The sequence below is a fragment of the Heteronotia binoei genome, chromosome 1 (genome assembly GCF_032191835.1).
Source record: "Heteronotia binoei isolate CCM8104 ecotype False Entrance Well chromosome 1, APGP_CSIRO_Hbin_v1, whole genome shotgun sequence".
NCBI classification, from domain to species: domain Eukaryota; kingdom Metazoa; phylum Chordata; class Lepidosauria; order Squamata; family Gekkonidae; genus Heteronotia; species Heteronotia binoei.
Window position 1 is genome coordinate 71,064,587 of NC_083223.1, and position 26,743 is coordinate 71,091,329.

Below are 26,743 nucleotides of genomic sequence, written 5' to 3' on the forward strand. Positions count from 1 at the left end.
CTCCACCGTCCCAACTGACGAATGGCATCACCCTCATAACCATAGCAGCAGCTACTGATGCTGCCCCAATCCAAAGGAATGAGTACCAAATTTTACGCTACTCGGGCCCAAAATTTCCAAATCACGACTTGAGGTGAAACAAAATTGAGATTTAGTCAAGGGGGGGGGTGGAGTTGTTATGCCAACAATGGACCCTCCGCTGACCCACTCAACTCAAAAATTGCTCAGGGCCGTCATCGGACACAACTCCTCTTCCAATCAGGGTCCTGAAGTGACCGAGCAAACCCTTTGCCTGTGATCAATCTTAATCGATGAACCAGCAAAGAAACCTGGCCCTCGAGAGGTTAACATCCACCACCTGGAGTGTCCAAGCCAAGGAGTTGGTGTGGGAAAGCGCCACTAGCTCAGACACCTGTAAACCCCCCCAAAAAAGGCTGTCAAGGAGGCTGTATGAAATAGCGCCAATTAAAAACAGAGGCACTAACCAGGGCCCAGGTGGCATATAGCCCACAGAATAGATGAGAAATTGACGGCCCCCGGTCCGCCAGTCACCCTGAATCCCGTAACCAACCTTCCAACATTTTCGCAATACAGAAGCCTATTGTCACCTCTGGATACCTCCAGGCCTCGCTAAGGAGGCCACCACTGTGAGCTGGCCATAGTGGATTATGCCGAAAGGCCCCCACCACTTCTGCCAACACAAAACTGCAGCAGACGCTCCGCCAGAGCCGTCCGAGCCTCCATGAGCCCGGCCCTTTCCTGGAAAAACAGAAATGACTGGCTGCCCAACATACGACACTTCCGAGCTAGAAGCAATGGCGCAGTGAATTGCCCATCAAACATCATCCATCCAATCAACCACAATTCCGCTGAGATGAGCCGGGAAGCAGTCCGGGGTTAGTTGACAAACGCGAACCGTCTGTTGGCGGGACAGGGCATCTGCCACTCCATTACTAATGCCTGGCATGGGCTTAGCCAAACTAACATTCAACTTAAGACAGCGCAGTATAATCACCCAGACCGCCTCATGACCAGAGGGGACCTAGAGGCAGGCTTGCTGACGACATGGACAACCGCCATGTTGTGACACCCAAAATACACCGTGCGATTGGCCAGGGAGCGACCCCAAGAAATAAATTTCCCACTATGGGAAAGAACTCCAAAAGCCAACTTACACCATGACTCAGAGCCCAACCACTCCCTTGGCCAACATTTGGCACCCCCAAAAATACACCCAAAGCCAGTGGAGATGGCAGCATCCCCAATTTGCACTCAGCCTCCCCTATATAATACCTCTCCAGAAGGAAATGCCATTAAAATCCCTCCAAAAGGTCTCCCAAGCATTAAGGTCACTGTGCATACCTCCCAGTCACACGGGTATGGTGATGTGGTAAACGCAGGGCCGCCATGCCGCTACAAAATTGAATCAGAAAAGCCCACCTCGGGCCACTACTTTGCCTTCAAAGGTCATGTGGCCCACGAGCTGCTGGCGCACTAGAAGGGTAACCTCACACTTAACCTACACCAACGACACACACTCCAGCCGATTTTCCACATCTAGCGGCAACCGGGATTGTTGGCACACCATATCTAGATCAATCCCCAAAGAGTCAAACTGTAGCTGGGCCCTCTATCTTCACCTTGGCAAGAAAACACCCGACACGCTGCCAGCCGTTAAAACTCCATTAACCATCATGAACATTACCCAGATAACATGACTCAGCCAGGATGGCAACGTTGACCGGCCGCCCCCTGAGGTAGGATAAACAATGGATAGGACGAACTCACACGCAGCCTTCTTAGGGGAACACCCAAAGATGACAACCACAAACGTGGCACTGGAGGGGCCGCGAAGGACCAAGGACTCACCCTTCATTGCACTTCCTCCTAAACTTAGCCATAACGACGCGCTCCAAACCGTGCACTGACCGCAAATTTGTGCCAAAAAACAGGGTGCAAGGACCTTGGTAAGGACTTCTAAATCCTCCTGTAAACTCGTCCACAAAATAACCGCTCTCATCTACCCCCATATAAACCTCCAAGCACTCTCTAAAAACCCTCACCTGTATGGGGCTGGCCCCTTTATTAGGATGCCGGATGGGCCCGTGCCAGGCCGCTTGTTGGCCCCTTATGGCTTGGACCATTACCGGCCATAAAGGCATGGGGACCACCCCCACAACGAACATTCGAGCCTTCACCTGCAGGCCTTTCGACCGCACAAATTTTGGGAGGTAAACTCCCAGAGAAGCCCCCGAGACTGACGGACTGCCCTGCAGCAGTGTGGGTGCTAACAGAAAGACAGTCTTCTGGACCAGATGAGCAACCAGAGCCGCTGACCAATCCAGTCCCACGAGAGGCCAGGATTACCGGCCGCTCGCATATGGAATTGCTCATTGTACTGCAGCCACGCCTCCCCCCCGAAAATCGTTCTACGCATGATTAATAATATTGCAACACTGAAAGAGGGGGAGGAGGCGACCCTCCATGGCTAGGCCCTGGCAATAACCACAGCATAAATGAAGAATCCCGATAGCCAATTCAACCATGACCTATCCCCTTTTTCCACTTCAAGTTCTCCTTGTCCTTCTCGTCGCGCTCTCCTGAGAACTTCTTTTCCAATTCCCTGTGTAAAAGGCTACAAACGTCTACGTATTCCCCTTTAAATATCTCACCCTAGCCCTGTAAGATAATCACCCAGCAGCATGGCCAGCTCCCCAAAGGGTAGCGCATGAAAAGCCACTGTGCTATAAGGGACCAAAGGGAGAGGAGGAATCCCCACTTACCCACCATTGCGTAGCCCACACAGGAGGCAAAAAAGGGGGGTGGTTTTCTGCCAACCCTCCGGCAGCACGCTCACCACTTTCAAAGGCCCGGCTAACGTTACCGGTCTACCCTACTCCCCCTGACCCCGGTGCCAAGAAAGGGAGGAGCACCACTAAACTGATTCGGTGTCATAACATAAGGCCCTAAACCTATGAACATGTGAAGCTGACATATACTGAATCAAACCCTTGGTCCAACAAACTCAGCGATGTCCATCCAGACTGGCCGTAGCCCTCCGGGTCCCAAGCTGAGGCTATCCACCCCTATTTGCATGGACCCTTTTCGGAAATGCCAGGGATTTAAGTATAAGAGTGTTTATGCATCTGGAGGTCACGGCAACCTCTGGGAATAAATGCCCATAGGGGGCATGGAGGATATTCAGAGAGGTGGCTGAATAAAACCAGCCTCTGCCCCTCTGGCCCTGGTGTTCCAAGGAGGTCACCCCTCTAAGTGCTTGACAGAGTCCATCCAGCCTAGCTTCTGAGATCTGACAAGATCAGGCTTTTCTGGCTATCCGGTCAGGGCAAACCATCTGCATAGCAAGCGGATGCCACAACACAGAGCCATGTTGACTGTGTGGATGGGCCAACGCCCACCTAGGACAGCCCTGAGTCCTATCGCAGGCCCCCTATATACGCTAAGCACGCCGCAAAAATGGCCCCGGCCCCGCAAGCACAAGAATAAGTAAGGTGCAAATGGGGGGGGGGGGCTCTGACCCTGAACTTCCTTGGTGGTCTCACATACAAACAGTAACCAGGAACAATCCTGCTCAGCTTCTGGTACCTGGGGGAATCAGGCCGGGCCGGACCCACCAGCACAAACCCTTTTCACAATATCATTACCAGGACTAATCTTGGCCACCTGGGTAAGGCCTAATGTAAGCTAAGGGGAGGGGGGGAGCCCTATACGAATGGTTTGCTAATGCCTGCCACCACGTAGCCATCCTACGCTTCCTTGGTGGTAACCAGGAGTAATCCTGCCCAGCCCCAAAGTCTCAGGAAAGCAGGCCAGTCCTAATCAACCAGGTAAAATTATAAGAGAGCTCTGGCTGCCCAAGGCCACCCAAGGCAGCTGCAAGTGGAGGAGAGGGGAACCAAACCCGGCTCTCCCAGACAAGAGTCCGCACACCCAACCACTACACCAAAGGGGGAAGGCCCTGATTAGATTGAAGGCTCCGCCTTCAGATTGGTGGCAGCACCCAATGCCTGGTCCCTTTTTACTGGAGATGCCTGTGACCGCACCCAGGGCCCTCTGCACACTGAGCAGGGGTCCCACTCCAGAGCCTCCAGCACCATACCAAGCGGGAGCCGCTGGTCCATCACCTCCATCGGCGCGCCTCTTTCGTGCCTGCCGCTCGTCGAAAGAGTGGCCAAAGCTGGCCCCCCCCAGGGGGGATCAGCTGGGCCACGGCTCCTCCGCCGCAGCCACAGTGCATCCAACAACACTGGCATGCAAAAAACATGCTGAAAACCCCAACCGCGCTCAGGGCCCACAGACCGGACAGCTGATGTGCGGCTGCTCCGCCGAGAGCACAGGTCTAAACTGCGCCACAGGAGGCAGGGCCAGCCTTATAAGGCCGCCCACGCCCCCACCTACAGAATGGAAGAGTCCACTGTCTCCTCCTTCCGGGAAGGCAATGGACGGCCCCAGCCTAAGACAGCCGGTCGGCCACTCGGCTGGGTGGGGGCTGAATTTATCACACATTTTATCAGTGATTTTAAATTGCACTGTTTGTATGATAACTTTAAGAAAAATCCTTGGTTTTATCCCCACCCACTTGAGACAGATAACTGTCTAAATAAATAAATCAAATGGAAAGACATGGGGAAATTGTCTCCTGTTCTTTACCCCAAATGTACATCCTGATTGCACCTTTCTTACTCATCACTTGATATATCTGTGAGGGGGGAACTTTTATTTTGTTGTTTTATTTGTTGTTGTAGTAATCATTGACTTATTTGCTTCTTTGCTGGCTTGGTAGTCTCTGTTGCCCTTTTTAAAACTTCGAGACAGTTGAGTGAGGCTGCTAATGATCAAGAAAGTCATGCTGAGGATCGGGGATATTTAACTGGGTCCTTCAGGGCTGTACTTCCCTTGTCTAAATCCCGTCCCCCAGGGGAAGGACAGATTAGATTGGTGAAATGGCATGGGAAGAAAGGGTTAACCCCACCCCCAGCTCCACTTCCCTAAACCATATTATGCAGCTACTTTGAAATTAGGGAGGAAAGTGAGAGATCTGGATAAGGAATCTCCTCCATCACGTCATCTTTGGGCTGAAGTCATCTCTGAACAAAGTACACTTTCCTTAATAATTCCTTTATGCTGTGGTTAGCCCTTTTCTCCATTGTAGTAAAAAAAAATAAGTACATTTTCTACCTTTCAAAATTAGTTTAAGAATGCCTTTTGGCTAAACCTATATGGGAGTGAAAGAAAAGCTTTTAACATAATTGAGGAACAAATCCTATTCATGGAGTGATAAAGGAGAAATGGCTGTTAGTTCAGGGCTGCCTGTATCCTTCTGTAGGCATGTTCTAAGATCTGGTTAAAGTCAAGAAGCCAGGATTAGAAGGATTTTTTTTTAAAAAAAATCTAATTTTAAAAGCAGGTCAGAGTGTGGTGTTAGCTGACATGATCTCTTCCCCTTGAAATTCCAGCTGTCATTGCTCTAGTTGACATTTTGGGCTTAATAATGCAAACAAAGACATTTTTGGAAGGAAAGCTGGTGGAGCACCCATCATCTCCATGTATCTCCTGCTTAGTCAGCCCTTTTCAGGATTGGTCCTTGAAAATCCAGGAGAATATTTAAATGTGGATTTTCATGCTACATTTTGTACTTACATAGAGATGTCTGGTGCAAAAAACTGCATGAAATGTATCACTTAAGAGTGCATATGTATAAAAGATAGCTAAGGTTAAATATATAGCTATTTAAATTAGTGCAAGCAGTGACCAGAAAATGATTAAATCCCACTTTCCATGTTGCTTAAAGGGAAACAGTTTTTAACCTTTGTACTTCCTTGTCAATTGATGCATTGCACATCTATTTTGTACTCTGAACCCATTTTTTAAAAAAAATCCTTACCATTAGAGCCTACCTTTCTTTTCATGTTTTTTTTGCAGTCCCACATCCAGTAGTATATAATTGTAGACTTAAATAGAGACAGTTTCATAGTCTGGACAGAACCCAAAGTGCTATAGTACTTATCTTATTGGCTGGCCCAAGAATGCATGCCAGAGAGCAGGACAAGCATCTTTAGACTACTACAAAGAAACCAGGAGGCTCTTGGATCTTTGCCAGTAGGCGTTGCCTGGCAGATGCTCTTAGCCTTTTTGGCTATTTACCCAGAATGCTATTAATAGCTTTTGTTTTGTTCAGGTGATTTCCCTGACCCCCTGACCCATTATGTGAAATGAAGATTATACCATGCCCATCCTTGTGACATGATCCATCAAGGACCCATTCCGTGCTTGTACAGACGTTCCTTGCTGGCATGGAATAGTAGCTACAGTGCCAGATTAGGATCTGGGAGAACCAGCTTTGAATTCCCACTTTCCTGTGGAAGTTTGTTGAGTGGGTTTGGCTCTGTTGCACTCTATCAACCTAAGCTCCACAGGGCCTCTAAGACAGAGCTATTCCACCAGGCTTTTGGGTGAGGCAGCAGATGTCATGATATAAATTGGCCCTTCCTTTCTCTCTCAGCCACTGTCTTTCTACCAGCAGCTTGCCATCAACTATGTCATTAACTATAACAAGAAGAATAAAAAGAAGAAGATATTGGATTTATACCCAGCCCTATACTCTGAATCTCAGAGTCTCAGAGCAGCTTACAATCCCTTTACCTTCCTCCTCCCCTCAACAGACACCCTATGAGGTAGGTGGGACTGAGAGAGCTCTCACAGCAGCTGCCCTTTCAAGTACAGCTCTGTGAGACCTATGGCTGACCCAAGGCCATTCCAGCAGCTGTAAATGGAGGAGTGGGGAATCAAACCTGGTTTTCCCAGATAAGTCAGCACACTTAACCACTGCACCAAACTGGCTCCCAAACAAATTAATATCAGGACACCAAGGAAACTGTATGGTGTAGTTGGATGCTGTCTTTTAGGGTTATTGATCATAAAGTTTTTTTAAAAAAATTATATCCTATTATTCAATGTTGTAATCCACCCTGATTCACAGGAAGAGCAGGATAAAAGTCAAATTAAATAACTTAATAAGCTACATCATAGGGTTGTTGTGAGGATAGACTGGAGGAGGGGAGAATGATAAATTGCTTTAGGTCCCCATTTGGGAGAAAAGTGGGATATAAATGAAGTAATATTTCATTTCAGTCCACTCACTGAAGGTCCTGAGCAGGATTTCTAATATTGGACAAGCCTTTCATCTTTGTTTGAGAAACTTGAGAGCCCATCAGTGAGAATGCTTATTTTTCACTCTTGCCTTCACAAAAAGTGGTTGTTACCTGTCCTTTTAGCCATCATCCCCATCAACCCAGTACTGGCAGACTTGATTTACAGTTGCTAATCTGATCTCAGTGTTATCCCTACTATGTACAAGGACGCAGTCAACAGTTCTTGTTTCCTGCTCTGTCACAGACACAGACCAATTTCGCACTAGAGCTTTAATCCTGGTTTAACTTTGTCCCCAAACTGACTTTCTACACTAAAATCATAGAATCATAGAGTCATAAAATTGGTTTCTCTGATTCTATGATTTTAGTGTAGAAAGTGTTATGTGTAACATGCAGTCACTCCAGAATATGTTGAGAGTCTTCTCTAGTAAATAAAATAATAACATTGTTCAGAGCAAATAGTATGAAACAAATGAAAAATAACGAGGCCCACCAGAGTTCTTCATAACAGCTTATATACAGTAGCTGCAGTCCATAGAAAGCCACAGGTAAAACCTAGCCTCAAACAACTACAGATTCTGGTGCCCTGGAACATGGAGTAGACTTCTGAACATTACAATGTGATATAGTCCCTAAACACAAATTTCCTGATATGCTCTATTTTGCACTATTGCTCTGGAATCTTTACCTGGGAGCAATGTAGTAACTCTTCACATTATCTATCCCCAAAAAATGAATACATAAGAACATAAGAGAAGCCATGTTGGATCAGGCCAAGGAGGTTCACAAGTGGGGCTAGAAGCCCTTCCACTTTGCCCCGCCCCAAGCACCAAGAATACAGAGCATCACTGCCGCAGACAATTCCAATAATATGCTGTGGCTAATAGCCACTGATGAACCTCCGCTCCATATTTTTATCCAAACCCCTCTTAAAGCTGGCTATGCTTGTAACCACCACCACGTCCTGTGGCAGTGAATTCCACATGTTAATCACCTTTGGGTGAAGAAGTACTTCCTTTTATCCGTTCTAACCCAACTGCTCAGCAATTTCATTGAATGCCCACGAGTTCTTGTATTGTGAGAAAGGGAGAAAAGTACTTCTTTCTCCATCCCATGCATAATCTTGTAAACCTCTATCATGTCACCCCGCAGTCAACGTTTCTCCGAGTTAAAGAGTCCCAAACATTTTAACCTTTCTTCATAGGGAAAGTGTTCCAAATCTTTAATCATTCTAGTTGCCTTTTTCTGGACTTTTTCCAATGCTATAATATTCTTTTTGAGGTGCAGTGACCAGAATTGTACACAGTATTCCAAATGAGACCGCACCATCGATTTATAAAGGAGCATTATGATACTGGCTGATTTGTTATCAATTCCCTTCCTAATAATTCCCAGCATGGCATTGGCCTTTTTTATTGCACTTGCACACTGTCTTGCATTTTCAGTGAGTTATCTACAATGACCTCAAGATCTCTCTCTTGGTCAGTCTCTGCCAGTTCACACCCCATCAACTTGTATTTGTAGCTGGGATTTTTGGCCCCAATGTGCATTACTTTGCATTTGGCCACATTGAACCTCATCTGCCACGTTGACACCCACTCACCCAGCCTCAACAGATCCCTCAGTATTCAATAGTATCCCATCCAGATCCAACTTCATTATCATATTTTCTGTCAGTTGCTAAAGATCCTTGCAAGTGAGCTTTATGAATTAAATTGAATTTTGAGGATATGTTCAATTAGGGTTGCCAAGTTCAATTCAAGAAATATCTGAGGACTTTGGGGGTGGAGCCAGGAGACATTAGGGGTGGAGCCAAGATCATGTCTGTGACAAGCATAATTGAACTCCAAAGGGAGTTCTGGCCATCACATTTAAAGGGACGGCACACCTTTTCAATTCCTTCCTTCCATAGGAAATAATGGATAGGGGCACCTTCTTTTGGGGCTCATAGAATTGGACCCCCACGTCCAATCTTTTTGAAACTGGGGGATATTTTGGGGAGAGGCACTAGGTGCTATACTGAAAATTTGGTGCCTCTAGCCCCCCAAAACAGTGCCCCCCAGAGCCCCAGATACCCATGGATCAATTCTCCATGGCTTTCTATGGGAATAAATCTCCATAGGGAATAATGGAATTTCCAGCAGACATTTCCTCCCCTCCCCCCGCTTTCTGATGACCCTGAAGTGGGGGGAGGGCCTCCAAACCAGGGGATCCCCTGCCCCCACCTGGGGATTGGCAACCCTATGTTCAATAGGTGATGACCAGAAAGCCTGTGTAATCTGTCCTCATCAGGAAAGTAATCTGATTTATAAATCTGATTTATAAAGTGTGAGTAGTAGTAAGTGAGCACCTTATCTACCTGGCTCATAGGTTAATGACTGTCTTAGCAAACCTCTATACAGTATCAAATGAAAGAGTACAAGAACCATAGTAGATTCAGATGGACATGCTGGGAGATTTGCTTGGGCACAGAAGGACATTATTGAAAGAAAATCTAAGGTTAAGAATGCTGTTATAGGAAAGATTGAGAAAAGTTTTGGTTTTTAAACAATATTATGGAGTGTTTCCTGTTAACAAGAGAAGGGAGGCCTGATTTGGTTCTCCTTGAGTGAGCAGGGGGAATGGAACATAGCTAAGTATCATATAGCGAAGGTATTCTCTGGAAGAACTTTGATGGTGTCTGCTGAGGTGTTGCATTTCAACATAACCTGAAGCTGAGTTGTTTGAAAAGAAGTTATTCACGGTGAATGGTTGATATGTGGAAGAGTAGTCAGCATTCTGGTATAGGCTGCTTTGTCCCAGACCTTTGCTGAAACCAGTATTGCTCACTTTAATTCAAATTCATGGGTCATTCTTATGCTGCCTTTTTTTTTTTGTTTCTTTCCTAATTAGCAAGAGATGTCTCTTTAGAACACCACACCCAGATTCTTCTCTTCCTCTCAAAGAAGGGATTTTCCTGTCCCAGTTCATTAGCTGCTCAAGCTCTTGCCTTTTACCTGCTGTAACAACATAAAGGAGTTCTAATAAATTCCACTGCTAGAACCTTCTGGGTTTTTTATCCCATTACTATACATGAAACACAGTCTTATCTCAAGAAGACCTTCTTAAATAATAAAACTCCAGGCAATTTACTAATCAACAGCTATCTTTGTTGGATAGCTGAGTTTACAGCTAAAATCCAAATTGAAATAGCAGATTTAAGTTAACCTTTGAGGGAAAAAACAGAATGCAAATGAGGAGCTCTCCAAAATGATCAAAGATTACACAAAGGGTGGAGAAGCGCTTACCACACTGTTGTATCATGTTTTCCCCACTATAAGCCAATATTTGAACATATTGTCTATCCCCTTCCTCACATTTAAATAAAAATAATGTTTTGGAATTACAGCTAAGGCTTGTGAGAAGAAGGGTGATCTTTGGCTATTGGGAATAATTAAATATAAATACAAATAAATAAATAGACTACTGCCTTGTGACCACTGGTACACATTTTCTGACCTTTCTGAATGCCAGAAGTGAAGCAGAAAGTTTATTTGCCAGACAGTGCTATTCCCTTTATATACCTATAGGTACAAACTAGATCAAGAGCCCTGTGGCACAGAGTGGTAAGCTCCTGGCAAACCACCCCTCAAAAAAGTCTCCCGTGAAAATGTTGCGATGCAACATCACTCCAGAATTGGAAATGACTGGTGCTTGCACAGGGGACTTCCTTTACCTTTTTACATGCTAGATCACAGAATTCCAATATATAAAGGAAAGGCAGGATATAAATTGAATAAATGAAATGAAATAGTACCCAGCCACTCATATAGTGTGTTGTAGACGCTAGTGTCTCAGAGCAAGTGAAAAATAACTTCCCTTTGCTAGTGAATAACCAGGCTCAACTAGGGATAAGGGCTTTAAAGTGATCAGGCTTTTATTTTCACCATGGTCTGATGAGTCTCTTCCAAATTAAACACTTATGTGCCTTTTTGTAAATTCTGTCTCTTCTGTAAATACAATCACTGAACGATTTCTCTAGTGAAATATATCGTTGCATTCATTTTCTGGAGTTACCATCTAACCAATTCTGTTTATTGTACATAAGTTAGCTACTTAGGCATCCATTCAGAATCTTATTATTTTACATTTATATTGTTTCATGAGTTAGCATTAATAAGACACAGAGAAATGTATCCCATGGGGGGCGGTCTTTTCGCCCTTTGGCAGAGTGAAGACTACTTTAGATTTAACTCTTCTATTGTTGGCAAGCATAATATGGGGCAAATCAAAGCTAACACAGAAGTATTTACAACGTCTACCACTTAATCCAAAGTGGGTACTTGAATGCTCATATAGCTCTAAATTATGTTTCTTCCAGATGGTGAATTAATGTAATTTCTGCAGGAAGTTAAGTTGCACAAATATGAGTATTTTGAACACTTGCTGATTTAATGTTTCTGTGCCCACCAAAGCACAGATGTTGCTTATCATTTTAGAGCCAGATTTCCCTCTCTTTCCTCTTCTTGGAAACCAAGCAATAGCATTGAAGGTGTGGAAAAAAGGATTTGGAATTGTAAATTCTGCTAGAATGACACTTAAAGCTTTCAATGGTCCTAGTTTCACTCATCTGCATTGATATGGCAATGGTGGGAAACTGTTTATCTTTTTCTTACTTTAAAATTTATACCCAGTCAGTTTAGAAAAGGTTTTTGTGGCGTACGGAATAAATTAACTTGCCACAAATTATTACTGTTACAAGCAGAGGACTGCAAGGACTTACAGGGGAGCATCTCATTTCCCCCTCTCCCATTATTTTTCCTTTCCTTTCCCTGAAAGCCCCTGTAGCCTCTCTCCTTTTTCTACTTCCTTCTTCCCTTCCCATATACCAGCTTACCTTCCTATCTTTCACGGCCCCCATATTTAGCTTTCCCTCCTTCCCTACCCTGGCAGCCTCTACCCAGGAAAACTATGGCACAGTTGCATGGCAGAGAATCTTCAAGGAAATGCAGAAAGCATCTCATTTCCCCCTATATCCCCTTTGCCACACTTTTCTTTTTCCCTCTCCCGGCAACTCCCCATATCCTTACCTTTCTCTACTTCTCTACTTCCCTACTGTCATCCTCACTAGTCAACCTTTTATCTGCCCCCCCCCCAACTTCAGTTATATTTATTATTTCATTTATACCCCACCTTTCTCTACAATGGGGACCCAAAGCAGCTTACATTATTTTCATCTCCTCCATTTTATTTTCACAAGAACCCTATGAAGTAGGTTACATTGAGAATGGCATTTATGGCAGAATGGAGATTCAAACCTGGGTCTCCCAGATGCTAGTCCAAAACTGTAACCACTACTACACTGGTTTTCATGAGGTGGCTATTGTTGAACAGTACCAAGCAGCCAGGCCTGGGAAAGTCATGTAAGTTTCATGGTAACAAGTTGCCAGGTAGTTGCTGCCAGACCTGGTCCCAGTAAGTCCTCCCTCAAAGGCCAAAACAGCCCAGGAAACATAGGAACACATGAAGCTGTCCTATACTGAATCAGACCCTTGGTTTATCAAAGTCAATATTGTCTACTCAGACTGGCAGCGGCTCTCCAGGTTTTTCACGCCTATTTGCCTGGACCCTTTTTAGTTGGAGATGCCAGGGATTGAACCTGTGACCTTCTGCTTACAGATGCTCTATCACTGAGCCACCATCCCTCCCCTGTTCCCTCCCCCTACCTTTTATTGATAGAAATCAAGGCTTGAAAGTTGGCAATACTGTGTTGTTTCTGAGCAAAGCTGCTGAGAACATTTGTTTCTTAAGGCTACAGGTTTCCATGAACCCTGAACCTTCAATGAACTCTTCCATTGGATTAACTGGTTTGTGGTTCATCAGGTTTGGGAGTTCCCAAGTGAGAGCCCATATCTGGGTCAGGCTGGCTTAACTGACCTCTGAGAGTGAGCTTTTAAGGCTTATATAAGCCTTATATGGGCAGGCCCCATCTGGAAGAGGGCTCCTAAGACCTATAAAAGCCTTCTGAGCTAGCTTTGGGAGCTCAGTCAAGTTGAGCTGCCCAACTTGACTGAGCTCCGACAGTGATCTCTGAAAGCTTATAAAGGCTTTTAGAGCTCACTCTTTGAGCTGACCAGCCAGTCCAACCCTCCAAAGACATTTAAATGACTTCTGGGTTCACTTGGGTTGGGCCATGGGGCTGGCGGTGGGCTCTAAAGGCATTTAAATACCTTTTGGAGCTCACTTCCAGTTGAGCTCCAAGGGTATCAATGCCTTTGGAGCCTGCACAAACCCTCACCAGCCCACACAAACCTCCATGAAGGTTTGTGGAGAGTTTGTGGGAGGGATATTCTCCTGAATCCCTGGTTCAGGAACCATGAACTAACCAAGTTTGTGCTCGAACCAGGGTTTGTGTCCATCCCTATTCTGAACCTCTGAATTTCTAGAAACTTTGCGAATTTCTCTAAAACATTTTTCATGTGTGCCTTGAAAGTGTAGCAGTGTGCTTAGACTATGAAGTAACAGTATTTGGAACAGTATTGTATTGTTGGTGTTAAACAATTTTTATTGATAACATATGGTAACAATATCTATTTATATCACCTCTATCCCTAACCCATATGATATTTTCTATACCCCCCTCCCTCCATTACTAGACTCCCGCCGAAGCTATATACTTAAAGTTAACTTATAAAGGTACCCTTAACTATCAAAATCTAAATTCATATTTTAACTTTCCCTAATACTTATTGTTAAAAAATTGTCCAATGTCTTTTTACATTCCATTCTTTCTCTACATAACTTCTAAATTTCTTCCACTCATTTTTAAACACTTCCATATCATAGTCTCTTAGTGTTCTTGTTAATTTATCCATCTCACTCCACGATAAAACTTTCAAAATGCAGTCCCATTTCTCTGGCATTATTTCTTGCTTCCACAACTGCGCATACAATGTCCTAGCAGCTGAAAGCAAGTGCCAAATTAAAGTTCTATCTTCTTTTGGAAATTTTTCCCTTTGTAATCCCAACAAGTAAGTCTCTGCTACTTTTTTAAAGTCATATCCCAGAATCTTAGATATTTCTTGTTGTATCATTTGCCAAAACTTTTTCGCTTTTCCACATGTCCACCACATATGATAAAAAGAACCTTCATGTTTTTTACATTTCCAACATCTAGCTGACATCTTCTTACTCGTCTTTGCCAACTTTTTAGGAGTCATATACCACCTATACATCATCTTGAAACAATTCTCTTTAATACTCTGCCATGTTGATATTCTTCCAAAGATATTCCGATGTATCCATCTGTATTTCCTTATTTACATTAATTGCCCATTTAATCATTTGAGGTTTTACTACTTCTTCTGTAGACCTTTTCAACAATAACATATATTTTTGATATTAATTTTTCATTATCTCCGAGCAGAACCTTTTCCATTTCTGTTTGTTCGCATCTAATTTCTTCAGATTTAATATCGTTATCCATCAAATCTTTTATTTGTTGCATTTGAAACCAATCATACTTATTACTCAGCTCTTCAGCAGATTTTAATTCATTTTTTTCACCTTGAATCTTTAATAATTGATTATATGACAAGCCTCTCTCTTCATCAGATTCAGCTGTTATTTTTATTACTTCTGCTGGTACTATCCATAATGGCTTTCTTTCATCACCATATTTCTTATACTTTATCCATGTATTCAACAAATTATTTCTGATATAATGGTGAGGAAAAAACCATCCATCTTTTTTTTTCCATAATACATATAAGCATACCAGCCAAATTTATTTCCATGAGCTTCTAACATTAAGAGTTTTTTATTTAACAACATCACCCAATCCTTTATCCATGCCAAACAGACTGCATCATGATATAATCTTAAATCTGGAAGCTGAACTCCTCCTCTCTCTTTAGCATCTGTTAAAATTTTCATCTTGATCCTTGGTTTTTTCCCAGCCCATACAAATTCTGAGATCTTCCTTTGCCATTTATTAAATTGTTTACTGTCTTTCACAATCGGAATAGTTTGAAACAGATACATTATTCTTGGCAAAATATTCATCTTAATTGCAGCAATCCTACCCAACAAAGACAGATTAAGTCTATTCCATTTCATCATATCTTCATCCATCTTACGCCATAACTTTTCATAATTATTTTTGTACAAGTCAATATTCTTCATTGTTACCTCTAAACCCAAATACTTAACTTTAAAGGTAACTTCACATCCCGTCTTTCTGTTTATTTAGTTGCATATTTTTGCATAGAAATTTTGATTTTTCTTTATTTATGTAAAGTCCAGCTATCTCTCCATATTCTTTTATCTTAGCCAGCAACAAAGGTATCACTTGTATCGGATTTTCCATTATAAACACAATATCATCTGCAAATGCTCTATATTTATAAGAGAATCCTCTAATTTTCAGTCCTTCTATTTCTTTATCATCTTGTATTTGCCTTAGCAAGATTTTAAGAGTCATTATAAACAACAATGGTGAAAGCGGACATCCTTGTCTTGTACCTTTGCTCACCTTCATTTCATTTGTAAGATCTGCATTTATGCACAATTTTGCTTGTTGTTCCATATATATTGCTTTTGTCATTCTTATAAAATGCTCTCCCAGATTTATCTTTTCCATTACTGCAAACATAAAGTCCCAATTCAAATTATCAAAGGCTTTCTCTGCATCTACAAAAAATAATGCCACCTCTTTTTCTGGATGTTTCGCATAATATTCTACAATATTTACAACAGTTCTTATATTGTCTCTTATGTGCCTTTTAGGGAGAAATCCCGCTTGATCTTCCTTTATGAAGTTAATCAAATATTGCTTAAGTCGTTCTGCTAAGATTCTTGTATATATCTTTTAATCATTATTTAGTAATGAAATTGGTCTATAATTCTTTACATTTGTGACATCTCTATCTTCCTGAGGGATCAACGAAATTACAGCTTCTTTCCAAGTATTTGGAATTTTCCCTTTTGTTTTTATTGTGTTCATCAATTTTTGCAATTTTGGTACTATCTCTTTTAAATTTTTATAAAATTTATTTGTATATCCATCTGGCCCAGGAGCCTTACCTACTTTCATTGCATTGATTGCTGCTTCAATTTCTATAGGATCATTCAAAATCTTTTTCATATATTCAGTCAAAGGTGCTATTTTAATATTTCTTAAATACTCTTTCATTTTTTTCTTTTTTTCTTTTCACACCTTTAAATAAATTTGCATAATATTTAAAAAATTCTCTTTTGATTCCTTCTTGGTCTACTACTTCTTTTCCATAGCCACAATTTTGTTTATAATTTTATCTTCTTTCTTTTTCTTCAATTGCCAAGCTAAGTACTTCCCAGGTTTATTCACACTTTCAAATGATTTCTGTTGCAAACTTTGCAAATTCCATTCCAATTCTTTATTCAACAAATGTCTCATTTGAGTTTGTAATACAGTAATTTTTAATGTCCCGAATTCTTTTAAAAACAATATTTTTAATTTAGCCTTCCAGAAATGGCCGCCGATGTTTCTCAATGGTATATATTGCTAGAGTAGGTTTTCTTTCTACTGCTTCCTGTTGTTGTTGCCACCAACTCACAAGGAGATCTCACGATACTTGACGTATTTCCTGTCTTGCTCAGATGTGCTGCAGGTCTGTTCCAGTATGACGATGTTGCTTTTACTTTCAAACCGCAAGTATACAAAACAATAAATTCCTTCTCACTTTTTAGCAGTTTTTAACACTGTCCTTTATATTTATAAAGTCCAAATTTCACCCCTTCCTTCCTCTTCTTCCAAGCTCTCTATATTTCCTTTTCCCACCTTTTATTTTTGTCCCTTTAAGCTATAGATAGCTCCGGAATGAAAAAAAAATCTTCTGTACCTTTTCTTCCAATTATCCAAGTTTCTACTGGTCTTTCAAAGCTTTAGATGCTTAGCAATGTCCAAGAAGGTTAGGTTCCTGACGAGCTTATGTCAAATAAATGACTCTGGGCACTTCTGCAGACAATGACTATGCAACTTCCCCTGAGACCCCTCAAAGCGTCAAAGAAGACCCCTCTTCAGGGCTCCCTTTAAGCCAAGGTAAATCTCTTCAAAGTTTTCCGTGCATGTCTTGGACTATTCTCTAACTGAGAAAAGTAGGCAGTAGGCATTAATTTGTCTTCCACTACCCTGAACAGAAGTTCCAGCCTGCTCCCGTTACTAAAGACAGCTCAGCTTGACATTTTCCTCCCCTGGAAGTGCATATAGTCCTAATAACAATGTTTTCTTTGCATCAATCATTATTTCTACTGCTACATATCTTCCATCTTTATCTTTAAATATCAATTTTGGCTCCAATTGTTCCTTAATATAAAAAAACCACACCTCTTTTCTTTTGTTCTGCCAATGAAAAAAATTTCAACCCCAGTTGTTTATTCCATAAAAATTTGTAATCCTTTTGGTGTATATGAACTTCCTGTAGACAAATTATATTACATTTTTGTTTTTTAATCCAATGAAATGTTGCTTTTTCTTTTTTGTGGTGAATTTAGTCCATTTATATTCCAAGATAGTCATTTGTAATCCATTATGGTGCAAAGTCTTTATTTTCTTCAAAAAAAGCTGCACAGCTCCTGCTCATTTCTTATTGTTATCCTTCTTCCATGTAGCTCGAAGCCTAAACCTTCAGGTGTTATCCATCTGTATCTTGTTCCTTTAGCACGTAGCTTCTCTGTCAGTCTCTTGTATTTCTTTCTGTCATTTATCACTTGTCTTGGCAGTTCTTTCATTATTTTGACTCTGCTCCCTTCCACTGTCAGAGTCTTTTGAAAGTTTTTTTTCAGAATTTTCCCTGTCATGTCTTTTGTCCTTAGTTTTATAACTATGTCCCTTGGTAGGCCTTTATCTTTTGCATATGATGAATTAACTCTGCACATACTGTCAAACATATTTCTGGACCTTTCAGGATCTTCCTCTAAAAAGTCAGCAATTATTTTCACCATATATTCCATTGAGTCAGTTTCCTCCCCTTCAGGTACTCCTCTCAGACGCACTTGAGTTTCCATTAATCTGCAGTCATGTACTGTTACCTTTTCTTGAAGCTTTAATAAGGTGGAAGCATGTACATTAACTTTCTCTTCAACATCCGTGACTCTGTTTGTTACTGCAGCCACCTCATTTTTGAAATCTTCAATTTCTTTTTTAAGATCTCCAATATCCTTCTTAAGTTCTTTTTTGCAAGCTGTTAACATCTTTTCCACGCCCTTCATAATCCTGGCCTCCATAGCATCAAACTGGCTCTGCATTTTATCCAAAGAGTGGGCTCTTGCATGAGTTTGTCTTTCTTCTGACATAAAAAAAAAAATCTTCAAAAATTCTAAAATCTTGAATTCTAAAATCCAACACCAAATCTAATAGCTTAGAACTTGCCTTTTAAAATAAAACTAATTTTGCCGTTCTCCGACCTTAAATATTGATTTTTAACAGTTTTTTTCTCTTCTTCAAGATGACGATCGTAATTTCTCTATGGTTAAAATTCCTAGCGAAGCCTTCTTCTTGCTCCTCTTACCTTCTTTGTTAATCTCGTCTTTACCTCCTGGTTCACAAAGCCCCAATTCACATTCTCCAATTACCGTGATCTTTGGAGTGCTTGTTGTGTTGATTGCAAGTGCAGAGCCATAACACCGATGTATACGTCAGCCACCACAGGTATTCAAAACAATTCCTTTCTTTCACTTTTCTATCAAAGTCTTTATTTTAGCAAAGTCCAAATTTTAGGCCTTCTCTTCCTCCCCTCTTTTTCTTTGTAATTCAATCTTTCCCAGCTTCCAATGTTATTTAGATTAGCTTAAAAAAGTCTCGGAGCGAGAGATTGTAAACAAGTACCTCTTAATACCTATGCAAATCGAACTTCGGTCTCTCCGTCTTCAGATGTTTATCAGTTTCAAAAGAGAATGAGGTCCCGACAGGCTTATGCCAATTAAATGGCTCTGTAATACTTTGTAGATGCTGGAAACGCCACTTCTCTTAGGCGGTCCTCAAAGCTTCAAAAAGATCTCCTCCGAGAACCTTCATCAGCTGAGGTTAACCACCTCAAAGTTTGTCTGCGTATCCTGGACAAATCTCTATCTGAGATTTGTAGGCAGAAAGCCCGAAAGACAGGCTTTTTACTACCCTGAACAAAGTATTACGTTTTCCCCTTATCCAGGGAACGTCAGCCCCGCTGGACTCTCACACCGGGAGTCGGAACAGTATTGTATTGTTGATCTTTCAACAAAGCAAAACTGCTAATTGTTTTTTCATGACTGATGGCTGTTCTCCAGGTAATTGACACAACCAGCTATGGTTTCTTTCTGAAGATTCATAGTTTTAGTTGTAATTTTCAAGATGCTCCAATGCTTTATTATGGTGGGACAAATGTTAATATTCTGTAGTCAATGGTGTGTTTATTATGTTTCTTTTGCCCATTCTATAGGGTTTAAAAGGTGATGCTGGTGATCATGGAATGCCTGGTCCAAAGGGTGAAAAGGTATTTGTTTGTGAAAAGGCATTTGCATGCTAAAAATTATTTCTCAAAAATCAAGGCAAGGTTGGGTCAATGAATGACAAGACCAGCAACTGTCCTTCCCCACTTCTCCCAAGACCTTTTCATGAATTCCCCTCCCCTGCCATTTTTGGAAGTTCTGTACCTCTCTTTTTCCTGTGCTGGAATGTTAACTCCTCTTGTGTTAAGCAGACACATGAACAAGCTATCTCCCTCAGCTAATGCTCTTCCCAGCAACAAGATTGTCCTTCCCCACTGAATTGCCTGGGAACAGAAATCACACCACTTATACTGATCGCTGCTAGCAATAATTTGGTGCTATGCGTAAAGACTGATTTGACTGCAATACAGATAGTAATGTAATGTAAATGTTTTCAGCAGTGCTGGACTGCTATCACAATGCACCTGGATTCTAGTTACATAGTGCTAGGATATCTATTTATCTTAATGTGTGCCACCGACATAAAACTAGTTCTCTTGCTTTTGTCTAACAGCAAATTGTAAACCATGTTTTTTAAATCTGTATGTAGACCCAAATGATCAGACATATTTTTCTTGGTGACATGGGAAGTTTTACTGTTTTGTTTCTTTCTTTCTAAGGGTGACATAGGCCCTCCAGGACCAGCTGCCCTTAGTGTAAGTATACAAGACAATTATCACAAGGGGGAGCACTTATGACTTTTAGAGTATTGTTTTATTTGGTATGGACTGATTGCCTATTACTAAAATTACTAGTGGATAATTAATTAGGAATTAATACTTTCTTCAACTGAAACAAAATACTCACCTAGCAACTTGGAACACCTGAAATATTAAGAGCGACATGGGATGCATTTAGTCTCTGTTTATCTAAAAGGTGTTTTTGTCTTCTCATTATTCAATATGATTATTTGTAAAAGATTTCTGTGTTAAGATAATACACAATTTTTTCTACCATACACATCCAGCAATTACTTCAGTGAAACAATCTTGGAGTCAAATCATTGTATATTTTCCACTTCAATCATGAAAATTATGGCTTTTATCTTATATAGTAAACTTGTGTACATTTACTTCACAATAATAAAGATAGTTGTGGGCAGGGCTTTTTTTTTGTAGCAGGAACTCCTTTTATTTAGGTAGGTAATAGTTTTATTGTATGTGGCCATTGACCATTACAATATAAAATTACAGTATATAAATTTACATTCAAAAATCAGTTAAAAAGCATATCTTCAGGTTAGAACTGTACACTTTTAAAATTTCATAAGTACATTGTTGGTATGTTTAAAATAATATCTGTGCTCAATGTGGTACATTACTAGGAGCCACCTTGGATCTAACTTTTCTAGCTGGAAGTGCAAAAAGTGCTACCTTCCGCAAAACCAAGGGGTTCGTGTCCAATGGTAAAAAAAAAAAGATCAATTTTTCATTGTCAGATAAGTTGTGTACTTGATGTAAAATTCCAGAAAGGAATCTGCTTCTTAGGAGGAACTCCTTTGCATATTAGCTACACCCCCTTGATGTAGCCAATCTTCCAAGAGCTAACAGGGCTCTTCTTACAGGGCCTACTGTAAGCACCAGGAGGACTGGCTACATCAGGTGGAGTGTAGCCTAATATACAAAAGAGTTCCTGCTACAAAAAAGCCCTGGTTATAGGAAGCCCAATATTCAATAAACTGAAAGGAAGCTTACCACTATTACAAAAATATTTTTGAGCATCAGTAGTGTGCCACAGGGCTAAAAAGAATACAAAAATATTATAGTTCCTGCAAAGCTATCAATCTAACACAGTGACCCTGTCTCTGCCAGCAGTATCTACTTACTTCCAGGACTTAGGGCAAAACTGTTTCAAAAAACAACAGAATTTCTTCACCTGATTTACACATTTAAGAAAATGTAGATTAGAACCACTGCTACAATATGGATTGGGGGGTGGTGGGGAGTGGAAAAAAATCATTTTAACTTACTTCCCAGAAAATATGTTCATAATTGAGCTGAAAATGTCAAATGATTTTTAATAGCATGTTCCATTCTTTAAATGTTCTTAATTGCATATGTACATTCTGAATCTTCTAACCCGAGGTAAATTATTTCTCCAATGTTAAAATTATTTAACTAATGTCAGCACAGAGATTGTAGCTATATGTGTTACTTCAAGTCTGATATTCTTAATGAGCCATCCTGGGATTACAACATTATTTTCATCATTTTGTCAAGGTGCTGAATTAGGGTAAAAAAAAGCCAGGGACTTTTCTCTGAAATGACACAGTTGGCTAAGCTCCTCTCTCCTTTCTGGTATCCAGAGCTTAAGCCTGGATGTCATGTCACAAGAGTGACAGGTGAAGGAAGGTGGTACAGTGATCTCTCTTGTAAAGTATATGAAAACTATTTCTCTTGACACTTGATCCACAGCGTTTAGTTCCCCAGGAAAATGAGCATCCCTCTGTACGTTCCTGTGGGCCTATCCCTTTGGGAGTTATAAAATACTCATCCAGATGGCACCAAATGTTTACACAGAAGCCAAGGGTTAAGTCAGTCAGTAGCACAAGCACCTAAGATTTGCTTACTGAACAGATACTTGGAATGCTGGCTCCTTACTCCTTGGGGCCTAGTCAAATGAGGCATCAGATAACATGTTCTGAACAAAGAAAACAAAATCAGAAAGCTGTTCACTCAGGCCTAGACAAGTGCTGTAGTCCTTTCCAGGTACAAATTCAGTAAAGAAGTGTTCAGCCAATAATATACAACACAGTTCTAATGGTGCATGCTAAGTGGGGATGAATTTGTAGGTTGTTTTCTCTTAGTGTAAACATATGTACAGGCACTGTGATAGATCCAAAGCTGCCCTTCTGAATGCAGAAAGCATACTCTGCTCTTGGAAAGGCTATTTTATACCTCATGCTAGAATGTTGAGTGATAACTGTAAAACTAAATCCAAAGAGGTCCTTCTGCTTGTAAAAGCACAAGCATGTAAAGTACTGAAGAGCTTGCCAGTTACTGCACACTCTGAACTGTGGTGCAAGCTTCTGTGTGAATGTTTGCAGAACATTGCCTTCTTTGGATCCAATATATTCTTTATTTAATATTTTTACATTTGCTGTATAGGATGATTGGCAGTGTCTTACAGAAACCTGTGGTGTAATTCACTGTGCTGTCACAGAATCTATCTTATGTAATATTGCATACCATTTTCTAGGTCTAGGGATGGGGATCCATTTGGCAAATTCTCAAAGTAGAGCCAAAATCTTAATGACAGTTATTTGGAAATTAGCTTCATTGTTATCAGCGAGACATATTAAGAATCAAAAGGAAAGGATGCACATAAGTCTCTAAAGGAATCTTTTGCCTTCATTCTTTTGGGGTGGGTGGTGGGGGGAGACATATGGAGAAAAGGGACATAGTATTTACTCCCTGGCATTTTTGTGTTCTGGAATGGCCCCAAGAATAACTGTTTGCATTGTGTGCCCAATTGAGTGGCTGAACATGTACTAATGAACTACATTACATTTCCAAAATGTTTTGGCAGGCTCATGTGGTGCTTTACAGAAGCATATGTTTATAAAGATAAACTTGCTAATAAGTTAACATCTGGAAGGAAAATATATTGGCCTGTAGCCAGCCATGCAGTTCCAGAGACTTAAGGGCACTTACATTTTCTTAAGAAGGGATACTGGTTTTTGCAGATTTCCTGTTCTCTCTGCAGACCTCTGCTCCATCTGCTCTGCTGTACCTAAGGGGCCTCTGAAGTTGGAACCCCAGAAACACAAGGGGAGTATGTAGGCTTCAGGGGAGAGAAAGTTGATAGGATTACTTTTTATCTTATTTGCTTTTGGCCTAGTTATGGGCCTGGATGGATTGGTAATGAAATAAAAGTTCTGGTTGGCTGAAGGCCTGGAGAGCTGCTCCAGTGCCATACTGTCCCCACCCCCCGGCTTCTCTGACCCCAGAGTGATCCTGCACAAAGGGGGTGGTAGCTATCAGTGCTACAAGCCACAAGTTCGGGAGCAAGGCTGTTAACAGGACCCCCTTTGTCTGTCATTCTTTCCAAATATAGGCCATTGTTTACACACATATGAAGCTGCCAAGTACTGTCATTGGTCCATCATAGGCTTGCCAATCCCCAGGTCCCAGCAGGAGTTCTTCTGCTTTCCCAGGCTCCTTCCCACTCCTAGTCAGCTGGCCAGTGGGGGGAAGCCCCTCCCACAGAGGACCATGTGCCTTTCCACCTCCGGAGGCTTCACTCTGATTGAAAGGCTTCCTCTTGGGATGATGTGTCTGTGTTATTTGGAAAAAGTTGGCAGCAACTCATGAGTAGAGAGGCCACTCCCATGCTTCAGAGTCACCAGAAACGGCCGGGGGAGGGGGAGGGAGGGAAATGACTGCTGAGCACTTCATTCCCTATGTGGAGATCAATTCTCATAGGGTATAATGGGGGATTGATCTGGAGGTTTCGGGGACTCTGGGGGAGCTATTTTTTGAGGTGGAGGCACTGAATTTTCAGTATAGTATCTAGTGCCTCTCCCCAAAGTACCCTCCAAGTTTCAAAATGATTGGACCAGGTCCAATTCTATGAGCCCCAAAAGAAGGTGCCCCTATCCTTCATTATTTCCTATGGAAGGAAGACATTTAAAAAGGTGTGCTGTCCCTTTAAATGTGATGGCTAGAACTCCCTTGGAGTTCAATTATGCTTGTCACATCCTTGTTCCTGGCTCTGCCCCAATGTCTCTTGACTCCACCCCCAAAGTCTCCTGGCTCCACCCCCAAAGTCCCCAGATATTTCTTAAATTGGACTTGGCAACCCTAATCCATCAAGGTCAGTATTGTTTACTCAGCAGCTCTCCAGTGTCACAGGCAGAGGTCTTTCACATCAGCTGCTGCCTCATCCTTGTAGCTAGAGGTGCTGGGGATTGAATATGAGACCTTCTGCATGCCAAGCAGATCATCTACCACTGACCTATCGCTCTTCAGTATAACTCTGCTTTAAACAGTTCTATTACTTAATATTATTCAAGATCATGCTCTCTTTTAGTATAGAAATGATCATGGAATGATTTGTAACACTCTCAGTGGGTCATTGTTCTTGTGTGCAGTATCCTATCAAGGTAAATTTTCCTTAGATAATGTTGCTGTTATTTTAGGCTATTTTTTTATCTCTTCAGAGCAGTAGTGCAGGAAAGCTCCAGTTTTTTCCCCTCTGAGAAGATTTATGTTTTGTAAAAATCTGCAGCCTGTGCAATTGACACAAAATGATTTATGTATTTTTCATTAGAAAAATGACATAAAAATAGTTTTCTGTTCCCTTCTATTACTAATACACTTCAGTATAAAATGGCATCTCAGATGGCTGGCCTGTGCCCCCACACAAGGGTTTAAATTATGTAGTCAGTGTTGTTTTCCTTACTAAATTCTCATCATTTCATAATGTCAATATTTTAAACTCTGATCAAAAACATGTATGATTTCTAGGTGAAATTAATTCTAAATGGATCTTCTTTTTTTAAACAGAGAAGTCATCATAGCAGTCAATGAAACCCGGACTTAGTATATATGTAGAAAAATTAAAATATTTGAAATATGCTTTGGGTTTAAGGAAACAAAATATGAGATATCCAGTCAGAGATTGCTTACAGTGCAATCGTAAGCAAAGTTGCTCCTTTCTAAGTCCAGCAACTTCAATGGCTAGTCATTGGATTATGCCTGAGTATGCCAATAGAAGGTATGAAGAAAGGAAGGCTTGCCATTGGGAGAGAGAATGAGAACTGGAGTAGAAGAAAAGGTTTAACCAATCTAAATCACCTCTTCCAAACACATACACATTCTTTTACATAAAGTTAAAAGCCCTGAGAGGTCCAATCAGGGATTTATTGCATCTCATATGGTGAGACTTAATGGGTCCTGTTTCAAGGCTAGGGAGATAGCTTGAGAATTGCTGGTGTTGTTGGAGTGTCTTGGAAAGGAGGCTGAACCACCCTCCATTGGATTTTGTCCTTTTTGTCAAAGACTGAAGACTTGTGTAATTGAAGACTTGTTATGTTTTTTTGAACAGCACGTAACTAGGTCATATTAATTACCTTTCTGAAATGTTTGTGTTTATACAGAGTGGACTAGGGATAGAAGGTCCTCAAGGTCCACAAGGAAAAGAAGGTCAGAGGGTGAGTAACTATAGCAATAACTCCTATGTGTTAACTGGTCTCAGTGTAAACTTCAGTAAAATGCTTGTACCCGTGCTCTACTGAGCAAGAAGTCAAATTTTATTTTTTCTAAGCATTGGTGTGAAGATTGCAAAAGCCTCTTTTAGACTGTTTTCCTGACTTTTTTCCAATATAAAATACCTGCAGGATTACTGTGGACATTTGCAGTTTGTGGCATTGGTCAAAACAGGTGTGTATATCTCTCACACTTCCCTCCTATATAAGGGAAATGGCAATCACAAGGGGAAAGGGACATTTCCAGGCATTTATAGCATCACTTTTTAAAGGTGACTGTGGCAAACATCCATCAGAACAACTTCTTTGTTGCCTGGTCACTTCAACCAGAGTGTATGGTTGCTCCCAAAGAGGTTCTCCTCTGAGATTAGAACCTGCATTTACAAATATGTAAATGTTACTTATTTCAGCCTCTTCTAATTACAAGGTACTTCTCAAGCACTGTCCATCCATGTGGGAGATTCACTGGTGCTGTTATGGGAAATCACCATGTGAGTGCCACTTGCATACCTTGGTGGGGGAAAGTGCTACCAAGTTGCAGTTAACATATTACAGCAGCAAAACCACGAAAATAGGCTTTTTGATGACAGTCATATTTTATTCATTTGGCATAGTTTTACAGTGCCTTCCTACACCAGTATTCTCAAGAATGCTCACATAAAACTATAATTTAAAGTCATAAAATAAATAAAATAAAAGTAAAACTAGGGATTAGATTCTGGTTTGGCTGTCCTTGTGCTGTCTATATTTTTTCCCAAGAGGAAGGAGGAATGGGGTGGGGAAATGAATGATATGCAAGGAGAGAAAGATATCAGAAATGGGAAAAGATCAAGACAATACCTGATATTTTTGAGAATGCTACAAGATACAAGACTAAGTA

General features: G+C 41.2%; 1 protein-coding gene across 1 annotated transcript in view; it reads left to right on the top strand.

Annotated features, from left to right (window-relative positions):
• Window positions 1-26,743, top strand: part of COL19A1 (collagen type XIX alpha 1 chain) — a 348,383-nt gene that overhangs the window by 167,461 nt on the left and 154,179 nt on the right. Inside the window, exons 14-15 of the mRNA XM_060235557.1 lie at window positions 19,607-19,660; window positions 25,756-25,809. Of these exons, the coding sequence (XP_060091540.1) occupies window positions 19,607-19,660; window positions 25,756-25,809 (108 nt within the window). The remainder of the gene's footprint in view (window positions 1-19,606; window positions 19,661-25,755; window positions 25,810-26,743) is intronic.